The sequence below is a fragment of the Rhinolophus sinicus genome, chromosome 1 (assembly GCF_057876585.1).
Source record: "Rhinolophus sinicus isolate RSI-liver-muscle chromosome 1, RSI-T2T, whole genome shotgun sequence".
Classification (NCBI taxonomy): domain Eukaryota; kingdom Metazoa; phylum Chordata; class Mammalia; order Chiroptera; family Rhinolophidae; genus Rhinolophus; species Rhinolophus sinicus.
Window position 1 is genome coordinate 9,102,124 of NC_142501.1, and position 12,680 is coordinate 9,114,803.

The 12,680-nt window shown below is 59.0% G+C and overlaps 1 protein-coding gene across 10 annotated transcripts in view; it reads left to right on the forward strand.

Annotated features, from left to right (window-relative positions):
* Positions 1–12,680, forward strand: part of MRTFA (myocardin related transcription factor A) — a 176,782-nt gene that overhangs the window by 158,888 nt on the left and 5,214 nt on the right. For 6 of the 10 annotated variants that reach the window (XM_074326441.2, XM_074326442.2, XM_074326447.2 and 3 more), the window contains 7 exons: positions 954–1,029; positions 2,411–2,572; positions 6,257–6,432; positions 6,970–7,101; positions 9,229–9,482; positions 9,714–9,882; positions 10,956–11,972. In XM_074326441.2, coding sequence (XP_074182542.2) covers positions 954–1,029; positions 2,411–2,572; positions 6,257–6,432; positions 6,970–7,101; positions 9,229–9,482; positions 9,714–9,882; positions 10,956–11,972 — 1,986 coding nt within the window. Of the gene's footprint in view, positions 1–953; positions 1,030–2,410; positions 2,594–6,256; positions 6,433–6,969; positions 7,102–9,228; positions 9,483–9,713; positions 9,883–10,955; positions 11,973–12,680 lie in introns of all 10 variants that reach the window. The other 4 variants (XM_074326439.2, XM_074326440.2, XM_019734454.3 and 1 more) reach the window with 1 other exon arrangement.

Sequence of the window (12,680 nt, forward strand, 5' to 3'; positions counted from 1 at the left end):
GTTCTGCCGTCTCCTGCGGTAACCAGGGCAGTTCTTCTGCTCACTGCAGATGGGGTGATAGACCCAGAGCGCAAAGCCACTGGAAACCACCCCCTGGGGAGCTCAGCACCACCCCAGGACCAGCCTTTACTTTTGCTGCAGGCAGTGTGCTCTGGCCTTTGATTTTCTGTCTCGACTGTGCCCTGCCGTGCCCTGTCTTGTCCTGTCCTATCCTATGCTGCTCGTGAACCGCTGATGGTCTTGACCTGTGGTTTGAATAATTCTGGTGCAGAGGTTAAGAACACAGGTTCTGGGGTCCAATACACTATAACATGAGCCCCAGGCCGTGGTCTGATTCCAGGACTGTTGAGGAAATGGGTGAGTTTACCTGGAGTCTCAGAAATGCAGAAATGAGGACATTGAACTTTAAGGAGCTAGAGCAATGGCACCGTATATCAAAATTCTTTTGGGCAGCCATTCAGAATGAATGGAAAAGTGCTCATGAGATCATGCGAATTTTTTGAAGCAAGATATAAAATTCAGTGTGATTACAACTCTGCAAAATTAAATTTGTCTTCTGCATGGAAGAATGATTAGAAACAAATATCCCAAAATACAATAATAACAGGGAATGATTAAAATTTTTTGTTTTATTTTGTGATTTTCCAAATTTTCTTTGATGAACATATGTTACTTTTATGACAGTAAAAGTAATAGATTTTTTAAAAAATAGTAGTAGTCCATCCTCAGAATGACAAATGGTCTTGACAGATGGATGGTGCCCTTGGCAGGTGCAGCTGGACGTGGATGTGCCCCCCCCCCCCCCCCAGGCCCCTTGCCTTAGAACCCAGTCGTCTCCAAGCTGAGATCATGGGGGCTGCAGAGGTGACCAACAGCCACAGCTGCTTTGTGGTCCTGTCTGTGCCATAAGCGTGTGACCTGGATTTGAGAGCTTGGTGTGTTTTTTTCTATAGACAGAGGACTATCTGAAACGGAAGATTCGTTCCCGGCCGGAGAGATCAGAGCTGGTCAGGATGCATATTTTGGAAGGTGTGTTGGAATGGAAATGCTTCTTCATCTAAACCCTCATTCTCACGGTGTGTTCACCATGTCGCCACCCACATTTCTTCTTCCTTTTTTCTTATTGCTCCCATTTCTGTAGGCAGAGCCTTAACACAGTAAAACAGCAGCGCCGTGGTTGCCACCACGCATTTTTTGGGAATTCCCGAAGAAGCACAGTCACATTCTGTTGGTTTGGCTGACTTTTGTCTCCTGTGGCCACGTGATGGCCCTGGACCTCATCATCCCTTGATATAAAATCCTTTCCACAAAGATCTGTTTTAAAAATGCGTTTGCTTTCCCATTCATTCATTCATTCACTCACTTAGCGTTTACTTGAGCACATGTGATGTACAATTAGATCATCCTACACATACTCTGCCTGGTCCAGGACATGCTTCTTTCCACATTCTGATAAAGGAAAGATTTTGGCTGCCGAAAACAGAGTGTATCTATCCTTTTTTTTTTTTTTTTTTTAAGTTTTTATTGGGGAGGGGGAACAGGACTTTATTGGGGAACAGTGTGTACTTCCAGCACTTTTTCCAAGTCAAGTTGTTGTCCTTTCAATCTCAGTTGTGGAGGGTGCGGTTCAGCTTCAAGTTGTTGTCTTTTCAGTCTTAATTGTGGAGGGCGCAGCTCAGCTCCAGGTCCAGTTGCTGTTGCTAGTTGCAGGGAGCGCAGCCCACCATCCCTTGTGGGATTCGAAACTGGCAATCTTGTGGTTGAGAGGATGCGCTCCAACCAACTGAGCCATCCAGGAGCTCAGCAGCAGCTCAGCTCAAGGTGCCGTGTTCAACCTTAGTTGCAGGGGGCGCTGCCCACCATCCCTTGCGGGACTCGAATCGAACTGGCAACCTTGTGGTTGAGAGCCCACTGGCCCATGTGGGAATCGAACCGGCAGCCTTCAGAGTTAGGAGCCTGGAGCTCCAACCACCTGAGCCACCAGGCTGGCCCAGTCTATCCATTTTTTGTTTTCGGTTTTGAACCATCTTTGGGATTCGAAGACAACTTTACTAGTCTCAACCCCACGTTGTATAGATAGACACTGAGGCCCAGAGCAGGGTGGTGAGTTGTCCTCGTGACACAGCAAGCTTGAGGGAGAGTAGAGACCACTCCAATGTGTGGTGCCCTGCAGCTCTGTAGCTCCACCTCCGGGAGTCCTCTGGGCCAGCCTGGGCACCGTGGCCATTGTGTGTGACCACACACTGTCCACAGTGGGGGCCCTCCTTCTGTCCTTGTGAAACTTGAAGCCGGGCCACCCTTGCCTGCCTGGGATGCACTTTGCATTCTGATGGTCTCTGCTCCTTCCCCAGAGGGAAGGAGCCAGGGCCATTCCTACATCCTCCTGCACTCCATTCTTTCCCACGGGCAGAGACCTCGGCTGAGCCTTCCCTCCAGGCCAAGCAGTTGAAGCTAAAGAGAGCCAGACTGGCCGATGACCTCAACGAGAAGATCGCACAGAGGCCTGGCCCCATGGAGCTGGTGGAGAAGAACATCCTGCCTGTGGAGTCCAGCTTGAAAGAAGCCATCATCGGTAGGAGGCCCCAGCCCCCAGGTGGGCCCACAGGCCAGACACAGGGGAGGGCCCTGGGCTTCCTGCTCTTTGACTTCCTGCTGAGGCTTGGGGCCTGAGGTGCAGGATGCGAGAGCCGGATAAACAGGTTGTGTTGGCGTGGGATAGTGCGGGGCCGCAGGGATCCGCGCCATGCCGACAAGTAACTAATAACACCTTCACATCTGTCTCACAGGGTAGGTAGACGTCAGGATCATAGATCTGTACCTTACTGTTTCTTTCTGTTAGTGAAACCTCTTCCTGGAACCTGGCACTTTGCACAGATACTTCACTCTGCAGATATTGACTGAGCCAAGCAGTGTGCTAGGTGCTAGGACCACAGCCCCACAAGGCAGACAAGCCCCCTGTCCTTAAGGAGCTCACGTCTAGGAGTGGATACAGGCAGGTAAATGGGCAACAGTAAGAGGCAAGAGCCGTGCTGTGCTGGTGGGGCACACACAGAGAGGGCCCCCCAACTCGGCCCTGACAGTGGGGTACAGTGTCAGAGGAGGTGACGGCCAAGCTGGGGCTCCAGGGTGAGTAGAAATGAGTGTGTGCAGCAGAGAGAGCCGCGCGGACATGGAGCCGCAGGAAAGGAGAGAAGGCAGGAGGTGGGCAGAGGCCAGGACGTGCAGGCCTGTGTGCCACCATCCGGTGTTGCGACACCGTCCCTTAGATTTTGCTCAGTGTTGGCACTGACGTGTCTCCTTTGCTGCAGTGGGCCCGAGACCTGGACCCAGGCGGGGCCGTGCGTCCCTGCGCTCACGAGAAGAAAGCTCAGGTGCTCCCCCACAGCGAGGTAGCTCTTTGGGCAGGAGGCTCGGAACCCCAGGCAGAGCCCAGGCACAGCGAGTTGGTCCCTGAGCCCCGGGTCAGAAGAAACTGGTGTGACAGTGCAGGAAGCAGCCACCGGCCAGAGGCTGGCACACCCGGGGCCCCTAACAGCACTTTTAATTTACCGCTTTGCCCTGCCATTCATCCCGTCTCATCTCAGTGTTTTCCTACCCAGCTCTTCACCACAATCCACCACTGCCCCTAGTTATAGGCCAGTGTTTGGGCCAAGGTCAGTTCTGGACCCTCCAGCAGCCAATATCTGATAAATGTTTGCTGAGAGTTAGCAACGTGCCAGGTCCCTCGTGAGGTCCTGCAGTTACAGAGATGAACAAACTGTGACGCTGCCCTCAAAGATTTCAGTCTGACAGGTGGAGGCTGATGTATAAGCAGTGGTTTCTGAGTCTGGCTCCCGAGCAGATGCCAGCATTGTGTGGCAGAAAGGCCATGTCCGTGTGACATTGTAGCTGAGTCACCTGGCTTGCGGGTCAAGAGCAGGCACCGTCCTAGGTGCCTGAGGAGACTCATGGAAGGGCTGCACTGTTAGCAGTAGCGTTCATTCCAGACCAGCTGGCAGCTGCCGTATGGACAACATACAGTAATGGGGAGCGGGTGCCGGCTGCCATGGAGCTCAGAAAGCGGGCTTCTCTCAGGAATGGGGATGGTGGCAGGAGCTGGGGAAGTAGCACAGATGACATGGCACCTTGGGGTTCAACCTGAAGGGCGAATCAGTTTGCCAAGTGGAGAAGCACAGAAGGACGGGCCAGGCAAAGGGGTCAGCAGGGGCAGTGGTTCTGGAGGAGCCCAGCGCGTTTCAGGCCTGGGAGTAGTTTAGTTTGGCAGTGAGGTCATCACTGGTGACTTGGAGAAAGACGCATTTGCTGGCAAAAGGCACATGATGTGGGCTGAGGAATGAGTGGGAGGTGAGGAGGCGGTGACAGCAGATGTGGTCCATTTGTTCAGGAGGTGAGTGGGGGAGGCAGAGAGGGAGAGGGTGGTTAGGAAGGACCTTTAGACTGGGAGGAGTGAGCAGGCTTATGAGGATGAGGACATGGGAGCAAGAGGCAGTCGGACCTGGGCTGAGGGGGAGGTTTCATTTGGGAGGAGGGAGACGAGACCATTCTAAGCTTGCTGAGAGGAGAACATGGAAGGGAGCTTTCCAGGCCACCTTATCTCCCGCAGTCACTTGCACACACTCAGACCCTGTCCTCCACGCCAGGCCAGGTGACCTGTAAGATTAATGCCAAGGCCCCCTCCTCCGGGAAGTCTTACCTGAGCCTCTCCGCAGTGTCCCCTCAGCTCCAGTGTTTCCCTCTAGCAGAGCATTTACTGTGCTCAAGGCGACTGGACCATAAGCTCCTACAGGGCGGGGACCCTGTCTCTGTACCTCCCCCTCCTGCGCTGGGCCACAATAGAGAGAAACAGACTCTGCAGTGGCACTGCCTGCACTGGTCTTTCGGCTGCTTCAGTGTAGGCAGCAGCTTCCTTGGTTTTGAACGGACCGGGGTGGAGCTCCGTCATGTGGCCATTGTCCCATAGCAGCCGCCTGCTGGGAGTCAGGGATCGTGGGAGAAAATGCAGATGTGTGATTGGCGTGAGGTCCATGGTGGTCAGCGGTCTCCGTCCCTCCATGCGCTGCACGCACGCGCCTGCTCGGACGGGACGGGGAGGTGTGAGCCGGCCCAGCGATGGGCATTCCTTGCTCCATCACCAGAGTCAGCTGGGGAGGGACAGGCGCAGGGCTTCCTTCCCAGGTCCTGGACTCAGGGGAGAACCTCAGGTCATGGCTCTGGGGCGGGGAGAGTCTGCTGGGAGAGTTTCCGGCTTTTTCTTGTTCCTTTTCTGTGGTTGTCCCACCACAGCAAATTTCCCAGGTGTGGCCGGCAGCCTGCCTCTGTGCTGTGTTCACGGCCTGGGTTCCTCCTGCGTGCACAGCAGGCCCGTGCAGAGCCTCTTTCCCCGACAGAGCTGAGGCGTGCTTGTGGTGTGGATTTTTTTGAAATATCCTCTTTGCCTCTGTTATCGTCTTTCCTTCTCTCTGTGTCCTGGGATTTCCACACTGGGACCCTGCTCCTCCTGCCTCTCCCTCCCAGCCCGGCCCCAGCCGGTCCCAGGAACACCTGCACTCGGGCCATCTCCGCCCAGGGCGGGGAGGCGGTTGTAGCCAGCAGGTGGGTTTTCTTCTGGTGGCCTTGGGTCTCTGGGAGTCACTGCCGCTAAAGGGAGGTCACCATACTTCCAGGGGTCCTGTTTTGCCTGTGCAGGCAGGCGTCCCTTTTCCAAGAGGCTCCGTAGCCTGTTCCTGGCCTTTGGGGAGTTTATGCTGCCCAGGGGAGGAGCTGCACTTGCAAAGCTGTTAGCTGTTCTCCTCAGATCCATCTGTGCGGGCCCAGAGCCCTCACTGCAGGGCCCACAGCCGCTGGGGGAAGAGGCAAGTTTGGTGCAGCTATGGAATGGAAATAAACTACCTTTAACAGCAGGGAAACTGAGATGGAGAAGTCAGCAGGCAGGAGGGAGGGAGGGGAGAACTTGACTTTGAAGACTGAACACAGTGCAGAGTTTAAAGCAAGAGGTTAGAGATCGGGCCTGTTCTTGCCCAGGGGAGCGCTTTGCACCCTAGTAGGCTCTTCCCAGCCTCTGGTCAGCGTCAGGATGAGCTTTCCTAGAGCTATTTTGGACTCAGCAGGCAGGTTGGCTGCAAGTCTCCCTTTTCCTATCTGCCTGGCCCGGCTGGGGCATGGGGTCCGAGGGAGCTGGAGGGCCGGCACCTTGCTAGGACAGCCTCTGGCCCTCCGTGGGCTGGACGTGGAGTCTCATTCTGGCTTTGGCTTTCAGTGGGCCAGGTGAATTACCCGAAAGTAGCGGACAGCTCTTCCTTCGATGAGGACAGCAGCGATGCCTTATCCCCTGAGCAGCCCGCCAGCCACGAGTCCCAGGGCTCGGTGCCGTCACCCCTGGAAGCCCGAGTCAGCGAGCCACTGCCCAGTGCCACCTCTGTATCCCCCACTCAGGTGAGCTGGCCTGCTCCACATGTCCCCCTGCTCCCAGGGGCCCCAGACTTGCTGGAGCTGCATGTCGTGAGGTCCCTGCTTGGCCAGGAGGGACGAGGAAGTGGACGGGGGTTGTTCTAATGGCTCGGGAGCTGGCTGTTGGAATGCTGGTGGTGGGGAGGGAAGGGAGATGGCAGCAGACCCCCATTTCAGCCAGCCTCAGCCAGCCTAGCCTGGTCCCAGGTGGAGGACACTGGGCTACCTGCATTAGAGCCAGAAGCCTCCCTGGCCTACCCCATGGCCACTCACTCAGAACAGCCCGCTTTCCTGTGTTCAGTTCCTTGCCTAGTCCCCCGCACCCGCGCTGTCCTGGGGGCAGCTCTTCTCATTGCCCTGGTCTTTCCCGTCCTTGACCCCTCACAGTGTTGGTGTCCCAGAAAGTGACTGCCCCCCACCTCAGGGCAGGCCAGGGCTGGGACGCACTTCCACCTGGACATGGCCACACCCTCGGGAGCAGCCAGAAAGGGAGGGTGTCCTCACTTCCCCCTTCTCTTTCAGGTTGTGTCTCAACTCCCAGTGGGCCCAGATTCCGGAGAAACACTTTTCCTGGCAGAGCAGCCACCTCTGCCTCCCAGCCTCACCAACGGAACTGCGGTCCCCGCCGCCAAGCCCCCCCCCACGCTCATTAAGGTACCGTCTCCAGCGACTGCCCTCCCTTCCCCATGCGCCTTGGTGCCCTGCCATGACTTCATCCCCGTGGGGGGCAACTGCAGGGGAAGGGGGTGTAGATCTCCCCCTGGTCAGGGCCCAGCGAAGGGCACTGAGGTGGTGACGGGGTGCTTTCTGTTCACTTACGGAGCGCAGTGAGCCAGGCTCTGGACCGGGCTTTCCAGGCCCCGTTACTGCCCTCCCCGTGGACACATGCTCACCCATCCTTTCTGGGTCACTGACAACCTTGTGAGGCAGTAAAGAACCCTGTTCTACAAATGACAAAAACTGAGAAATGAAGTGACGGGCATTTGTTTTTATTCTCCAAGGCCTGACCTGAAGGGGCAGTGGGTACACCATCAACCCCCCGAGATACCTGTTGGGGACCTTGTATGGGGGACAGTGTGCCGCTGCCCAGTCCCACCTGCCCTGCAGGTCTCTGCGCCCTCAGCCTGTGCGCTTCCTTCCCGCCCCCGCTGGCTTCCCTGTCTGGTCTTAATCTCTAGTCCCCCCGCCCCCCAGACCCTGCGCCCGCTGGGCAGTGTCTGGCCGTCCGTGGTCCTCTCCGGCTGTCGCCAGCCTCCTGCCCTCTCACCTTAACTGAGCCCTTGCTGTGCCTCCCAGTGTTGCCTGGTGGTTCCTGGCACCTCCTGTGTGGGGCCCCGCCCCCAGGCCTGCCCTGATGTCACAGGAAGCTTGGTGGCTTCCTCCTGTCCCAGAGGAGGCAGCCAGCGCCGCCTGCTGGGTCACCTGCGCTCGGCTGGCTCCAGGCCTCTCCCTCCTCAGCAGGCACGTCTCGCCCCTGTGGGCTGACTGGCCACAGATGTCAAAGGTTTTCCCCCAAAATTCCTCCCTCAAACTTGTTCCTTGTCGTATGACTGGTGCCTTCCTTTGACCACCACGCATTTGAAAGACTAGTGTGTGTGTGTGATTTGTCTGCACTTCCTCTTCTCTGGGTAGCAGCTCAGCCTCTGTGGGCTGACGCCTAGCCCTGCATCTGCCTCTGACCCCCTTGGGTCGTGCTTCTCTCCTGCTTTCCCTCACCTTCCATTCTGGCTGCTCCTCTCCGGCTCCTCCTTACACCCTCACTGGGGGGTGCTCCCCAGGCCCAGCCCTTGGCCCCTGTCCCCGCCCCGGTCCCTTGCAGCCCCACTGCTCTGCAGCCTTGCTCTGGTCCTCTCCGTGGGCCCATGTCCACGCCCTCGGGTCTCTGCAGCTCCCTGCCTCCGCCCTCAGACCACAGTCCTATTAGTGTGGAGTATGCAGCCAGGAGCCTCTTCCTGACCTCCATGAAGGGGTACCACTGTCAGGTGCCAAAACTCAGAACCGTAAACCTTGAACGGGTCACCTGCCACGTGCTCCTCTTGTCCATTCTTCCTCTATAATCAGTCACCTCTACCCAAACCTGCGCATCGGTCCCCACTGCCACTCTGTGTCGCCCCTGCTCAGAAACGTGCAGGCTCTCCACAGCCCTGCCTGGCACTGCCCTGCGGGCTCTGCCCCTTCCTGACCCACAGACAGGCCTCCCAGGTGGGACCCGCTGGCCCTTCCTGGCCCACCTGGTCCTCACTGGAGCCCACTCGGTGAAGGAACAAGGGCTTTTGGAGTCTTGGTTTTGGGCCCTGGCTTCTTCACATGGTGAGATCAAGCTCCTGTGTGACCTTGGGCAAAGTGACTTCTCTGAGCCTGTTTCCTGATTTTCAAGTAGACTTGCTAGTTCCTGTCCACGCAGGGTTCCTGTAGGTCTGCATGACATGGTCTTTGTAAAGTACCTGGATGGCACAGGCCCCCCAAGCCAGCTATTTTTACCTTCTTGTCATGTTCGCCTTTGCTTGGGGTGACGGTGACATCTGCATTTGGCTGATTTTCCCTCCAGCCTAGAAGCTGCCTCCTCTGTCAGCCCTTGTCCCCTGCTTTGGACGCTTCTGGGCACTGATGAGGCCTCTACTTTTGGATGGGGTGCAATCCAGTAGGGGGAGGGTAGGACTGGGCAGGGCAGGTGACAGGCCTCCTCCGAAGCCACTCCCGTTGTGGGGGGCGGGCCACCGGCGTCCCGCAGAGAAGCCCCAGTCTGCCCCCTGACGTGCCCTCTGTCTCCCGTGCCCTCAGCAAAGCCAACCCAAGTCTGCCAGTGAAAAGTCGCAGCGCAGCAAGAAGGCCAAGGAGCTGAAGCCCAAGGTGAAGAAGCTCAAGTACCACCAGTACATCCCCCCGGACCAGAAGCAGGAGAAGGGCGCCCCGCCCATGGACTCCTCCTACGCCAAGATCCTGCAGCAGCAGCAGCTCTTCCTGCAGCTGCAGATCCTCAACCAGCAGCAGCAGCAGCACTACAACTACCAGACCATCCTGCCCGCCCCGCCCAAGTAGGAGTCCACCCCGTCCCACTTGTCCCACCGTAGGTGCCCCAGCACAGGCAGAGGCCAGGTCCGGGTGGCTGAACCCCCGTCTTCAAGGACCCTTTGGTCTGGATCCCGCAGGAGTGGTCCCCAGGTGGGGCCGGTACGCACGGCCCTCGTCTCACGCCCATCTCTACTCAGCCCTGCAGAGGCCAAGTGGAGGCTTCCCTGGGGCTCATTTCTGCCGTCTCTTCTCAGGCCAGCAGGTGAGGCCCTGGGAAGCAGCGGGCCGCCCCCCATGCGCAGTCTCTCCACCAGCTCCAGCTCCAGCCCCGGCTCCTCGGGGCCCAGTGGGCTGGCACGTCAGAACAGCACCTCGCTGCCAGGGAAGCCGGGAGCCCTGCCTGCCAACCTGGACGACATGAAGGTAGGTGGTCTTCCCAAGGTGCTTGTTTTCAGGGAGAGCAGCCGGCCCAGCACCTTGGTCAGGAAAGGCAGAGCGGAGCTCCCGCGTCTGGTCTCCTCCAGCTCTGGGGCCTGCCTGGCCCTGGTCATCCGTGCCCTCATGGTCCTCGTGGTCATTACCATTGGCGCCATCAGCCAGCATCTGTCCAGGGGCTTGGGGCTTAGAAAGCCCTTGTCTGCCTCGTACCTTCTTGGCCTCACAGTGCAATGTGAGAAATGGGGTGCTCCCCCCACTTAAGGGTGAGCTAGCGTAGGCGTCTCGGGAGATCTGCCAGTGGTAGAGCCGGGCTTCAGACTGGGGGTTATCCACTCTAACACCCCCACCTTTCCCGCTGCCAGTCAGTGTCCCTCCCGCCCAGTCTACATGGGAAGGGAGTGGCCAGTACGCAGGGCAGGCTCTGCCCAAGGCCTGGGTGGGGTGGGGTGGGGGATCACACCTGGGGCCCGGCCTGTTCTCTGTGCCCTGATCAGAAGATGGAATGGACCAAATTCTCCCTCGAGAGTTTGCTTTCTGAACCAGGGTGGTCCCTTCTGAGTCGTGGCCTGATGCCAGCAAGACACAGCTCTCACTGGGGCATTTGGGCACAGGCTACGGAATCCATCAGACCTGGATATAACTCCTAAGTCTGCTGCTCATTTGCCGTGTGATCGTGAAGAAGCTCTTTTGCTTTTGTGATCGTGAAGAAGCTCTTTTGCTTTTGTGAGCTCAGCGTTCTCTGTAAAACCCAGTCTGGTCAATTCAGTGTTTATTGAACACCAGGCACCACGCCAGGGCTGGGGCAGCGGAGGGCATGTCGTGCCCAGGCGTGGGCGCGGGGTAGGGAGCATTTTAACCAGGCCCTGGTGTGGTGAGGATGGGGAAAGGGACGGGCTGGGCCTGGGGGATGTGCCACTCGCCCTCCAGGGCTGTGGGCGGGGCGGGGTTGCTGGTATGAAGTGGTCAGTGGGGCCTCAGCAGGTGAGGCCTAACAGACAAAAAGCTCGTCCCTCGCCTTCCCCTCCTCCCGTCTGCCCTGACTCGCCACGTCCTTGCAGGTGGCGGAGCTGAAGCAGGAGTTGAAGTTGCGGTCACTTCCTGTCTCGGGCACCAAGACAGACCTGATCGAGCGCTTGCGTGCCTACCAGGAGCACATCAGCCCTGCCCCAGGAGCCCCCAAGGCCACTGCGACCCCCTCCATCCTGCCCAAGGCTGGCGAGGTGGTGGTCGCCTTCCCGGCAGCCCGGCTCAGCACGGGGCCTGCCCTGGTGGCAGCAGGCCTGGCCCCAGCCGAGGTGGTGGTGGCCACGGTGACCAGCAACGGAGTGGTGAAGTTCGGCAGCACGGGCTCCACGCCCCCCGTCTCTCCCACCCCCTCAGAGCGTTCCCTGCTCAGCACTGGCGATGAGAACTCCACGCCCGGGGACACCTTCGGAGAGATGGTGACATCGCCGCTGACCCAGCTCACGCTGCAGGCCTCGCCACTGCAGATCCTTGTGAAGGAGGAGGGCCCCCGGCCGGGGTCCTGCTGCCTGAGCCCTGGGGTGCGGGCGGAGCTGGACGGGCGCGACAAGGACCAGATGCTGCAGGAGAAGGACAAGCAGATCGAGGAGCTGACGCGCATGCTCCGGCAGAAGCAGCAGCTGGTGGAGTGGCTGCGGCTGCAGCTGGAGCAGGAGAAGCGGGCCCAGCAGCCCACGCCCGCCGCTGCGCCCAGCCCCGCTGCCCTGGGCATCCCCGTGAAGCAGGAGAACAGCTTCTCCAGCTGCCAGTTGAGCCCACAGCCTCTGGGGCCCGCTCATCCCTTCAGCCCCAGCCTGGCAGCCCCCACCGCCCACCACGTAGACGCTTGTGCCCCGGTGCCCCCGGCCGTGGTGGTGAAGCAGGAAGCCGTGCTGCCCGATCCGGAGCCCACGCCCACGCCCCAGCTGCTTCTGGGCCCGCAGGGCCCCAGCCTCATCAAGGGGGTCACTCCTCCCACCCTCATCACTGACTCCACGGGGACCCACCTTGTCCTCACCGTGACCAATAAGAAGGCGGACAGCCCTGGCCTGGCCAGCGGGAGCCCCCAGCAGGTACCGGGGTGTGGGTGGGCAGGGGCCAGAGGAGGGCGCGAAGGTCCTTCTAACGACAGCCCTGTTTACCAGGCACCCCGGGGCTGGGCACGGAGGGCCTTCTTCCTTTAATCTTCCCTTCACTTTCCAAAATGAGGGATCGCTATCCCTGTATCACCAAGGAGGGTGCTAAGACCTGGGAAGGTTAAGGGACCCCACGACCCCACAGCCTGAGGGTGGCGTCAGTGACTGCCCACCTCTGGCCGTTGATGCCAGAACATTTCTTACCCTGGCAGAGGGCTCCTGAGCAGCCCCCACCCAGGCCGGGCCCACTCCTACCTCTGCTCTGTGGGCGTGGGACAGGGCCCCGGGGGAGGGTCAGAGAAGGTCCTCTGCTTGGAAGAGGCTGTGGGCTCAGTCAGGATCTGGGGGGGGCGGGGGGGCTGAGCCGGTGGGCTGGTGCAAGCTCCACTCCTCGCCCTCCCCGCAGAGGGGCCAACTGTCCCACGCCAAGGTGTCACTCTCACAACCCAGACACTCCAGCCAGCCTGGTGCAAAGGTGGGGTTGTTTCGGGCTTTGTGTGGCCCCTCAGCCCTGCAGAACTCCGGATGGAAGGGACAGTGGCAGGAACCAGCCACCTCAGAAGGGGAGTCGAGGGGCCTGAGCAGCCTCAGGCAGAAAGGGAGGAGCCGGAAATCAGCCCAGAGCCCCTCCCTCTCCCATGTGGC